The following is a 12,596-nucleotide window of genomic DNA, read 5'->3' as shown; positions in this document are numbered from 1 at the left end:
TGTAGAGAAGAGTTTTCCGAGTCGATGAGTTGTCGCAGGGTATTCAAGGTCCGTGTTGTGTTCGGTAGAACCCAATCACGTTTGAGCTTGCTGAAAAATTAAAGGGAAGTCTCTTTGTCGCTGGAGTTAAAGTTTAAGCGGCAGAAGTCGTTGGTTGAACTTTGTGCGAAACTTAGAACACGAGACTTTCAACGGAAAATAAAATTAAAGAAAGAAAAGAAAAGTGAGTGGAAGTTGGATGGCTTGAAATGAGCTGCTTGTCTGTTCTTCTTGTTACTCCATTGTTCTTGGTACTCTGGTCATGGCTGACCGGTTCTTTCTTCTGTTGCTCTGTTTTCCTTGACCAGAACTAACCAACTCCTTCTATCTGGCAATGACAATTTAAACTTAGTTGTTTGTCACACCTCTGAGGAGTTTTGGCCAATCAGACATCGTCCTGTTTCAAAAGGGCCTTTCTCTGCCCCCAATAACACATAGGTGTTACATCCTGTTTCTGCTTCAGCAGAGTGTCATTTTAACATAATTTCTATTAAATGGAATACAATACATTTTAAACAGATTTCATTCAAGTCAGGATATAGGAAAGATGAAAAGAAATAAATCAAGTCCAAATAAGGCATACTTTCAGTCATTCAGTCAAGAGTTAACATATTTACATGAATTGTGAGTGTTCTAAAGCCTAACTGTTTACAGGTAGTACTTGTGGACACATAATGCAAAATGTATGTAGTTAAAAGATGTTTGATAAGTCCATTAAAATTGTTGGAACAATTTCGAAGCAGTTTTATTTGTAGAACAGTCTCTGTTGAGTTTTCTGTGAGGTTAGGTCTTTTAGAGAACAAATGGGACCTGCATTGTTTCCTCTGTTTCTTTGATCTGGGTGATCAAAGAATCTTATCTTCCTGGTGACCATTTGGTTTGTCACTCCTCCTGCTATCAGGAGCGTGGGGTGTCATAAAATTAATCCGCCTGGGTTTACTCCGCAGACGAGCTGGAGTCGGAACTTGATTCTGAATTAGGATTATGTTTAAAAGAATCATCTGAATGATTCAATTGTCTGGTTCGTCCACAGTTCCTACAGGGCCAAAGGTCCTTCTTTCCACAGCATCAACATTCGCTTAGTCACTCCTAGATCTACACAATGCATGGGATCTATTGGGAACTGCCTGATCATATCAATGTCCAGATTCAAAAGAATGCTATCTGTTTTGTGATGTTCAGGATTTGTCTTCTGTCTAAATGACTCATTGGTTCTGAGATTTCCTTTATACAAAAAAAGCATTTTGCTCTCATGAACTCCCTTTACATCACAAAAGTCACAGCCATAGCAGCCATTAAACTGAACTATTCCTTTGATGAGGGCTTGTGCTGGTGCATCACATATGATGTTTTTGAGGACAATTCTCTTCCCTTTAAAGCCTGTTTCCATCAGTTCTTGCAGCTCCTCCATAAAATCCCTCAAAAACTCCAAATCATTTGGTTTCTTTGCTCCAGAAAACAGAGAAACAACAAAAGGACTGTTTTTCACTTCATCAATGTTGATGACAGCACACTGAAGTGGCCACATTGTGAGGTTTTTGGACTTGAAAATGGGTAGGCCATCAATATTCAAAGAAATCTCAAAGTGGTCGTATTTTGAAGTGTCTTGCTCAGACAGAGTATGCGTAAGACCTTCCTTTAATCCAAAATATGTGTATTTGCCACCTATCAAAAACAAGATTTTACAGTTCAGTGAAATTTCTGAATAATATTGCCAAATGAGTGCATGGACATTTTCAAAGTTAAAATGTACCTGATTTTTCTGTTATTCTCAAACTGCCAGAACGAGGTGTTTTCAATAGTGTTCATCCGTCTGCTGGAACATCAATGTCATGTTCCTTCAAAATCTTAAGCAAATGAGTGAGAGAGGTCATGGAGATATTGAATTTCATTGCCCACTCAGACAGCTTTTTCTCCAGAGACAAAGCTAGCTCTGAGTTACTTTCACTGGTAACATCCATGGAATCATTTAGTCTATCAATTTCATACCATAGCACTTGATCTTGCATATTAATTATGGTATTCTGTTGTGATTCTGAATCATACTGTTCTTGCAAGTCTTCATTTAGATGCTGCTCCACAACATTCAGCATATTTCCTGAGTCGTCTGATGAGTAGTCTGATTCAAGTTCTCTGGAGGAGTGTTCACGATCAGAAGTGTTTTTATTTTTTTTTTCTGAAGAGCCAAAATGATCTTTTTTGATTTTCTACGAGCTTTTTGTTGCTGTCTTTTCAATGCCTTAATTTTTGTTTCCAAATCCTAACAGGCCAAAAAGAACTTCTGTATTAGTAAAACATTATATGAAACACATAAATCTTTTACAAATTTGAGAGGACAACCTTAGCCACTCTCACTGATTACTGTATTTGATAATTGTTTAAGTCTTCTTTGGACAATTGTTGTGTATCCTAAAGAAAGTGTGTATCATAAAGTACTTTAAACTACACTTTTGTAGATCTACACTTTACATTCTTAATGATGTAGTGTTGCATCTGATGTCTGGGTAAAGTTGCTTGTTATGTTAATAAGAGGATGAATGTCAGTCACTTTGAGTTTTGGTAAATGGGAAGTGACGTTGAAGCTTTTAACATAAAACAGCTACAGTTCCGCAGATAGAAGTTGTTGTTAAAAAACTAGTCATATAGCGTGGTGAAATAAGGCTTTTTATCTTTAATATGAGTGTCTAAGAGTAGGCGTACTTCATCTTTTTATCCAAAGAGCAATGATAGTTTACGCTATTCCACCAGTGCAGCATTCTTGCTTATACTGTTGTTTTACAGCGCTTGTTAATTATTGAAATATAAGTATAAATAAAAAAATTAATATATTGAAATATAAAGTTAGTAATGTTGTAATGATCTGACATAACAGGCCTAACAATTCACAAATACTGATATGCAAACTAGCTGCAGCTAGCAATTTTGGTGTGATTACTGAAGGTAAAATGGCTGGTGCACATGTAGCATGTGTGAGCAGTACTCTGCTAAAAAAAAAAAGACCAGACCACATTGCACATCTAAAAGTATGTAAATAGGCCACTCACCATTTCTGCGGTGTAACAATACCATGCACAACTTTTTCTTCTTCTTTACATGTTTTATGGTGGTTGGAAGACCAGCTTAGATGGTGCATTTACCACCGCCAACTGGACCGGAGTGTGAAGCATTCACAATGAGCTCACGCTTTACACACATGCTGAGGATCACAGTATGAGGATCAGATGAACTCACGTTGAGCTCACGCTTTACACACATGCTGAGGATCATAGTATGAGGATCAGATGAACTCACGTTGAGCTCACGCTTTACACACATGCTGAGGATCACAGTATGTATGGAGTTCCGACGAGCTCTATTATGGCGTTCGGTCTCACTGAACGTCTCACTGACGTCTTGATTTTTTGCTATTAAATCCATTCATTTTAAGACGCAGACGAGGCGTAGACGTCACGCAGACGTCACGTAAATCACGTGTGGCAGTGAAGTGTGGAGTCAGACGTTCACGCGTGATTCACGTGTAGCAGTGAAGTTATTTATTTATTTTTTCGCTAACAGGTATCAGACAACCCAGTCTCATATGAAAACGTATCCTGACTACGTTGGTCCAAAGTGCAAAACGTAGAGGGGTTACAATAATGGCCCTTAAATTGTATGACTGTTACAATTTTTTTTGCCTATTGTTTTGCGTCCAAGTCACGTGACTTTAGAGAGCCCGGCCGTGAGAACAAAAAACATGGCGGACGTTTCTCTACTTTTTAGTGAAAAAAACAATATTTTGAGTTAGTTTCTGCATAAAAATAAGGTTTGATTACATTTTTAGCGAGAAATATATATTCTATTTTCATAATATTCACTCAGTGAATGTACATAATCACTCGCTTGCGCGTTGTTGCAAAGATTTTTCTGATCTCGCCAGAATAATGTGAAACTGCTACGTTTTGTTTGCTATGAACAATATTTTGAGTTAGTTTCTGCATAAAAATAAGGTTTGATTACATTTTTAGCGAGAAATATATATTCTATTTTCATAATATTAGCGTCAAAAACTGACGCGAATTTTATTGGTATGAAATCACGCTGAAGAAGTCTCCTTCAGAACACATCGCGATATTTGGCATCAGTTCGCGTGTGCTGGATGTTGGTAAGTAGTCGTAAATACGCTGTTCTAATGTTTGATATAATGTCTTTTCTGTTTGCAGATATTAATCAGATTAACGTTAGCTCCCTCATGTTCAGTCACTGCATTATATCTGTCACCTCCGCTGAGGTTTTGCTTTTCATTGCTTTCTATATTAAATACTAAACTAGGGTGATTAAACACTGTCACGTGACGTGCAATATATTGCACAATATAATATAACATATTCATATCAGGTTCAAAGTAGTACAAGTGTAGTTTCAAAATGGTATTTGTTGTAGAAGCACGGTAAAAAAAACAACACTTACCATGCTTTTTACCACAGTATTGGTAGTTTTAATGTGATTTTTGTTGTAAATACAGAGTAACCACAACACTTATCATGCTTTTAATGCCTAATAATGTTAAATCCAAAAACTGTAAGGTCAATAAGAACTTCTTTCCTATATATATTTAGGCTATATATAAACCTATATATTATAAATAATGATATTTTCTTTTCTCTTGTTTTAGCTGAAAAGACAAAAAGGGCCTTTCAGAAATGGATGAAGGAGACAGAAAGCTGCAAAGGCAAATAATTGCAATGGTATGTATGTGTTGCTTTTAACCCTTTATCAAACATTTTATCAAGCATTTGTTAAATAGTCTCACAGTAAATTAAAATTAAAGTCAAATCCTGTACATATTTATCACCTTATTTGTAAATCAGTTGTGCCCCTTCTTGGACAGTTGGACGTCCCACACATAAAAGTTTATATTAATTCCATTGAATTCTTTAAAATGATTACAGATTGGGCCCAAAATGTTCCAATGATACATGATGTCTCTCCGCACCTCATAACTACCTCTGTTTGCAAGAGTGGAAATTATCATTTGACTTGTCACATGACATCAGATATTCGATTATTTTGTCATAATCAAAATAATTGAATATCTGATGTCTATTCAATATCTAATCAGTTACACTGCTGATAATGTCCTGCTTGCATGTGAAACATGTTATTTTTTTATTTATTCTTTTAAATATAAATATAGCTTGCTATTAAAGACATATGTTTAATCATGGAAATGCCCACATATCAGTGAACTTATTACATAAATGCATTTAACATTTAATTATGCAACACTCTTTACAGAAGGAAATCCTACAGTTATGTGTAAATTGACAACTTGAATGTGATGTAATAAATTTACCTTCCTTTCTGTCTTGCAGGATTACTTGCAGATTACTTAGTCCTTCTTTTTAGGATCTCTACAACGTCAAACTCAACAGCTCTTTTAAGAGCCGACCCTCACAAGAGCTACTAGTGAGTCGCTGCAAACCTGCCGTGATCAGCCCTTTCCAGGTAAAGTTTCTAGATATTTAAATCAGTATTTACTCATCAAATGCTCTCCTGGATGGTATGGTAAATTAACTTATTTATAACTGTCTCAATTTGTATGTTTTAAGAACAAGAGTAATTGCACACAGAGTAAGTAGAGACTTTCTTGTTTTTCTGTGCAGAGAAGGAAGACCAATCCTTATATTAAAACAAGCTCATCGAAGTCCTTTGTTTAGGGTGAGGAAGGAACATGACCATCTCATGCCCAAAGAAGACAGAAGTCCATTGGTATGTCTTGTGTTGAGGCAATGCTGTAATATGTAGTACAGAATTTAATGTTGTTCTCTCAAAGGACTATTAAGTTCTTAAAAAGTTCTTAAAAACTGTTCCTTCTGTTTTTTTGTTTTGTTTTTTTTGTTTGTTTTTTTTTAGATAAAAGCAGACAAGTGTGATAAAAAGCATTTAGTTAATAAAAACACTTTACATTGTTCCATGGGGTTCTGGGAAGCTTTGGAAGATAATGAGTTAATATAATATAATATAGTATAATAGGAATGAAATAGTAAATGTTCTTTAAATTATGTGTAATACCTAGTTTTTTTGGCTTGAAATAAGGCCTTATACTGCACAGACCTAAAACATTGTATTTGTATTTTAAAACAGATAGCAAGTGAAGTCACTAACAGAAGATCCTAGAGGAAAAACGACTGATGTGCAGCTACGGAGGAACACAAGAGGCAGAAACTATGCATGGCCATGGCTTCTTCATGAGTATGGTAAGTCCTGTGCCTATTCTTAATTCTTGCCTTAAAGTTTTTATTGCAGTATTTTAACAATTTTACATTGTACAGGTTATCACTTGGTTTTTGACCAAATTATGCTCTTGAAACAAGAAACAGAAGAGTATGTTGTCCTGAAAGAAATCAAGGCTCAAAAGAGAGCATGCCTTTCTAAAAGATCTTTTAAAACAGGTTGCTGTTAATATGGGTAAAACAGTTTTTGTTCAGTACTTAGCTTACAGTCTGTGCTGCATTTTTATTATAATATATATATTATGTACTGCTGTTTTGTAAAGTTAAATCAGGAACAGGCAACTCTAGCCCTTTTGCTGTCTCCTTTTTGAGGTGGAGAGTTTACCTCCAACCATAATTGAGCACACCTGAAAATTTTATCCAAAGTCTTCAGGTGTACTTATAGACAGTTATAGGCAGTTGGGTTTGAGGTTGGAGCTAAATCTGCAGGACCGTGGACGCTGAGGGCCAGAGTAGCCCACCACTGTTTAAATCATGCAGAACATAAGCTGACCTGGCTGTCCATTAAACTACTTAACTTGAATTGTCTGTGTTTTTTTGTTTTACTTTTAGACCAGGACTGAAGAACGCCTGACAATGGGATGTTAAGACTTCTTCCTCTGGTTGAGAAAAAGCTACAGCACATCAGTGATCACATCTTCTGGTCATCAGTTGTACTGTAGAGTACAACTGAACAAACTGTTTAGAAGAAGAACATGAACATGATAGAGACATGTACAGGGAAGAGCAAGAACCCAGTTCAGCTGTGATAATGAATCTTTATTTTAAACTCAATATCAAATCTGTTTTCTGGATCATAGTTGACTGGATGGGATTCTGTGGCGCTCATTTGTGCAATAGGAGTAAAGTCTGTGAATGGATTATTATGACGTTAACGTATTTTTGAAGACACGTTTTTATTTATCTTGAATCTCATTTGTCTTTATGCAAATTTCAACCTTATGCTGTATCCTCCAATAAAGTGTTGTGTAATAAATTATGGTGAACGTGGTGTTTGGTAGAGTAAATACAATTTAACTAAGCTGAGTTTATTTCATAATTTAAAAAAATGACATAATTACCATGATTGTTTTACTTAATACATAAATATATATTACATAAATATTTTTGATCTAATTCATGATATTTGGGACAACAATGCACCAAAAGTTGCATATACTTTCATGTTGTGACAAGGATGACAGTTTCCAGATAAATAAAGGGAAGGAATGTGAATAAAGAGAGGCTGCAGTGGGTTATACTGATACAAACACTTCAAGCAGAGCTGAAGAAGATCGATGTTGATCATTCTGGTACATCTACTACTGCATTCAAAATGACAGCTGGACATTACTGATGTCAGGCATGTGAGGAGCAAGAAGAGGGGGTGATAATGACATTTTGGCACAGTTTCTTATTTTACTGAATAGTGCATTATCCTTGTGTAACAGTAATAGTGAAGTGTAAATATAAATAGTTTTTAGTTTACTGCCAACACTGGCAGCTGGATAATGGCAAGTTGTTGTGGGTTCATCCATTATATTTATTGGTGTTCATACAAAAAAAAAGCAAAGAAATAATCAACTACTATTCAATTAATCAATTATTATTATTATTGTATTACAACATTTTGTTATAATATTTCCATATTTCATCAGATGGTCTCACAATACCCATCAAAAACCTATACAAGCATGATGTTAGAATGGAAAATGAGGAAATGATAAAATAATTAAATGTGATTCAACAAAGTTTGTTATCCATGATGAGGAGTACACACCTGTGTAGATTTTAATGCCCTTCCACCCCCAAGGGGCCAGTACCGGCCCCTGGAAGAGCAAAAAAATGAACATTTCAAATGGCTGTAACTCAAAGTCCGGTTAGCGTATCAAAGAGAAAATCAACAGGACAACTGCTTATGCTATGATTACTAAATAATGTTGGGCACAGTTTTCAGACATACATGGAAAGCTGGCATAAAGGTTTTTTAATAGTGATTACAGTAAAATATTAAATTTCAGCCTGTCCCTCATATATGTAATAAATGTTTGCACAATAAACATATTTAGATATCGAGTTGTCCATTAAAGATCTTATTATTTTAACATTTATCATTTCTTTACTAAACGTTTTAAACTACATTACCCATATGTCTCTGTCATTCTATCAATGAACGGGAAACATGGCGCTGTAGTTCATTGAGAAGCTAGGGTTAGGGTTGGGATCTCGGTAAAGGAGTAATTTCTCACAACATGGAAACACTTTATAGTTAACTTAATGTATGAGTAACGTAATATTCACACTAAAACAAACTTTGTAAGATAAAGCGCCGTTTTATATGGGTTGAAAGGTAGTCCAATCACAGCGAGTTCTGAGATAGAGTCACAGCCAATCACAACACAGCTGAACAGATGCGTCACGCTTACTTGTCCATTTATGGTAAATGACGACAGCTCTCCTTCGGTTCCGGCTGACGAGAAAGATTCCTTAAATATATAATTAATCTAATTAAATATAATAAAAAATCACATTTTACAACGAAAGACTCCTTTGTGTTTTAAACTGATGCATAAATATATTTGAAAGAGATATAATTGCATCTACTAAAGTGCTTCTAACATTTACAGTAGATATGTAGTATATTAAAGGTATACATTTAATCACTTATTTATACCATTCTTCACCATTTGAACTCTTGGAATTAAAATAAATATAAATAAAAGCATAATGAATGTACTCGATTTTATAATCATATTCCAATATTTAGTGTCAAAGACAAATGTAGTCCCCAAACTACTGCACAACAGTATAAAAATCAGTTAATTGTGAGAAAAAAATATATCCAGTTACAGAGGCAATCTATTATAGTGAAATATAACTACAAAAATCGATATGATGAAGTATTATTTTTACAAACCAAGAGATGAGATAAAATTCCATGTGAAAATGTTTCTTTAAAGAATAGGGGGAAAAAAATAACATTTTACATTCTCAACTTTAATACAATACAATATTGTGTTTATTGTTCACTTTTACTGTAACTAAATGAAAGGCAAATTCAAATAGTTAATGCATTTTATAAATGTTAAATATTTTCAGCAATAAAATGCTTCTATAAAATACATTCATGGGTATGTTACATTTACATTATCCAGGTACTGATATAATGATACCATAGATGTAGTTAAGGTGGACATTTAGTGACACTGTAATAAAAGGTTTAATGAAACAAAATGCAAGACATTTTCAAGTCCATCTAAATGTAGAGGTAACAAACTCACAGAATAATGTCCAGAATGTCAATGTGTCATTTCTGTAATACTCTATATCAGCACCAAACAGAATTAAATAAATATTGATTGTTCTCAGAGGGTTTTCCTGAACACTCTCACTAACTTCAATTGTTCGGACAAACACCTGCTATACACACATGCAGAAATACATATTTGACTATAGTCGCAGCATTACTAGAACTAGTGGATGGCAATGAATATGTCTTTTACCAAAACTCCGGATGAGCACTGGTGCTTCTTTGATAAAGGCAAGAATATGGAAAAAGATAAATGACTATTTTCAATATTGGTTCTGCACGTTTCAAGGAGATCATAAGGAGGAGTCCACGTGAAGACTTTTAAAAACTGTGACAGAGTGAAGGGTGCACCTCCCTGGACACATCCTAAGCATGACCAAACAACAACACCCAAAGACAGAGATGAAGTGGACACCACCAGGAGAATGCAGGGGAAGACATGGAAACGAAGGCCTGAAGAATGTCGGTGTCCCATGGGAAGATGTGGAGAACGTGGCCACAGATTGGATACGTTGGAGGACACTTGTTACCCAATGTGTCCAGCACAGCACTTGATGATGATGTTGTGAGTTCATACATAACCGTAGGATTTCCTTCTGTAAAGAGTGTTGCACAATTAAATGCATTTATGTAATAAGTTCACTGATGTGTGGGCATTTCCATGATTAAAAGTATAGCAAGCTATATTCATATTTTAAAAAATAAAAAATAAAAATAAATAAATAACATGTTTCACATGCAAGCAGGACATTATCAGCAGTGTAAATGATCATGACAAAATAATCGAATATCTGATGTCATGTGACAAGTCAAATGATAATTTCCACTCTTGCAAACAGAGGTAGTTATGAGGTGCGGAGAGACATCATGTATCATTGGAACATTTTGGGCCCAATCTGTAATCATTTTAAAGAATTCAATGGAATTAATATAAACTTTTATGTGTGGGACGTCCAACTGTCCAAGAAGGGGCACAACTGATTTACAAATAAGGTGATAAATATGTACAGGATTTGACTTTAATTTTAATTTACTGTGAGACTATTTAACAAATGCTTGATAAAATGTTTGATAAAGGGTTAAAAGCAACACATACATACCATTGCAATTATTTGCCTTTGCAGCTTTCTGTCTCCTTCATCCATTTCCGAAAGGCCCTTTTTGTCTTTTCAGCTAAAACAAGAGAAAAGAAAATATCATTATTTATAATATATAGGTTTATATATAGCCTAAATATATATAGGAAAGAAGTTTTTATTGACCTTACAGTTTTTGGATTTAACATTATTAGGCATTAAAAGCATGATAAGTGTTGTGGTTACTCTGTATTTACAACAAAAATCACATTAAAACTACCAATACTGTGGTAAAAAGCATGGTAAGTGTTGTTTTTTTACCGTGCTTCTACAACAAATACCATTTTGAAACTACACTTGTACTACTTTGAACCTGATATGAATATGTTATATTATATTGTGCAATATATTGCACGTCACGTGACAGTGTTTAATCACCCTAGTTTAGTATTTAATATAGAAAACAATGAAAAGCAAAACCTCAGCGGAGGTGACAGATATAATGCAGTGACTGAACATGAGGGAGCTAACGTTAATCTGATTAATATCTGCAAACAGAAAAGACATTATATCAAACATTAGAACAGCGTATTTACGACTACTTACCAACATCCAGCACACGCGAACTGATGCCAAATATCGCGATGTGTTCTGAAGGAGACTTCTTCAGCGTGATTTCATACCAATAAAATTCGCGTCAGTTTTTGACGCTAATATTATGAAAATAGAATATATATTTCTCGCTAAAAATGTAATCAAACCTTATTTTTATGAAGAAACTAACTCAAAATATTGTTCATAGCAAACAAAACGTAGCAGTTTCACATTATTCTGGCGAGATCAGATAAATCTTTGCAACAACGCGCAAGCGAGTGATTATGTAGGCTACATTCACTGAATGAATATTATGAAAATAAAATATATATGTTTTGCTTAAAATGTAATCAAACCTTATTTTGATGCAGAAAATAAAATATTGTTCATAGCAACCAAAACGTAGCAGTTTCACATTATTCTGGCGAGATCAGAAAAATCTTTGCAACAACGCGCAAGCGAGTGATTATGTACATTCACTGAGTGAATATTATGAAAATAAAATATTTATTTTTTGCTTAAAATGTAATCAAACCTTATTTTGATGCAGAAAATAAAATATTGTTCATAGCAACCAAAACGTAGCAGTTTCGCATTATTCTGGCGAGATCCGAAAAATCTTTGCAACAACGCGCAAGCGAGTGATTATGTACATTCACTGAATGAATATTATGAAAATAAAATATTTATTTTTTGCTTAAAATGTAATCAAACCTTATTTTGATGCAGAAAATAAAATATTGTTCATAGCAACCAAAACGTAGCAGTTTCACATTATTCTGGCGAGATCAGAAAAATCTTTGCAACAACGCGCAAGCGAGTGATTATGTACATTCACTGAGTGAATATTATGAAAATAGAATATATATTTCTCGCTAAAAATGTAATTAAACCTTATTTTTATGCAGAAACTAACTCAAAATATTGTTTTTTTCACTAAAAAGTAGAGAAACGTCCGCCATGTTTTTTGTTCTCACGGCCGGGCTCTCTAAAGTCACGTGACTTGGACGCAAAACAATAGGCAAAAAAAATTGTAACAGTCATACAATTTAAGGGCCATTATTGTAACCCCTCTACGTTTTGCACTTTGGACCAACGTAGTCAGGATACGTTTTCATATGAGACTGGGTTGCATCAGAACACGCTCCTCACACGGCTCAGTGCAGTGTGTGAGCCAATGCACAATTTACCTATGAGGGGCGGTCCGTGCCAGTTCTAAGGCTAAGCAGGCGAAGGATAAGGCGCAGTCTACCCTTACGTCGCCGTCAGACCGTGTCAAATTTTGAATGGGATTGATAGGGAGGGCAGACGATAGACCCGCGGCGA

At 34.9% G+C, this 12,596-nt stretch overlaps 1 protein-coding gene and 2 long non-coding RNA genes across 7 annotated transcripts in view; 1 reads left to right on the top strand and 2 right to left on the bottom strand.

Moving 5' to 3' along the window:
• LOC125265339 overlaps positions 1-3,458 on the bottom strand; it is a 7,121-nt gene extending 3,663 nt beyond the window's left edge. For all 3 annotated transcript variants that reach the window (XM_048185479.1, XM_048185480.1, XM_048185481.1), the window contains exon 1: positions 3,084-3,458. In XM_048185479.1, the coding sequence (XP_048041436.1) occupies positions 3,084-3,172 (89 nt within the window). In that variant the 5' untranslated portion in view covers positions 3,173-3,458. The remainder of the gene's footprint in view (positions 1-3,083) is intronic.
• Positions 3,459-3,633: 175 nt separating this feature from the next.
• On the top strand, positions 3,634-7,287 carry LOC125265340. 3 transcript variants are annotated; one of them, XR_007184249.1, is made up of 6 exons: positions 3,656-4,180; positions 4,691-4,763; positions 5,391-5,523; positions 5,682-5,787; positions 6,163-6,275; positions 6,351-7,287. It is a non-coding gene; the product is annotated as an uncharacterized LOC125265340 (long non-coding RNA). The 3 variants fall into 3 exon arrangements; XR_007184247.1 differs by having other exon boundaries at positions 3,634-4,180; positions 4,691-5,523; XR_007184248.1 differs by having other exon boundaries at positions 3,636-4,180; positions 4,691-5,523; positions 6,864-7,287.
• Positions 7,288-9,351: 2,064 nt separating this feature from the next.
• Positions 9,352-11,642, bottom strand: LOC125265338. Its single transcript, XR_007184246.1, has 3 exons — positions 11,283-11,642; positions 10,701-10,773; positions 9,352-10,196 (listed from the first exon to the last, which is right to left on the bottom strand). It is a non-coding gene; the product is annotated as an uncharacterized LOC125265338 (long non-coding RNA).
• Positions 11,643-12,596: the final 954 nt, after the last annotated feature.

Source organism: Megalobrama amblycephala, linkage group LG3 (genome assembly GCF_018812025.1).
Source record: "Megalobrama amblycephala isolate DHTTF-2021 linkage group LG3, ASM1881202v1, whole genome shotgun sequence".
In the NCBI taxonomy this organism is placed as follows: Eukaryota; Metazoa; Chordata; class Actinopteri; order Cypriniformes; family Xenocyprididae; genus Megalobrama; species Megalobrama amblycephala.
Note: the sequence above shows the minus strand (reverse complement) of the source record. Positions and strands in the feature narration are given on the sequence as shown.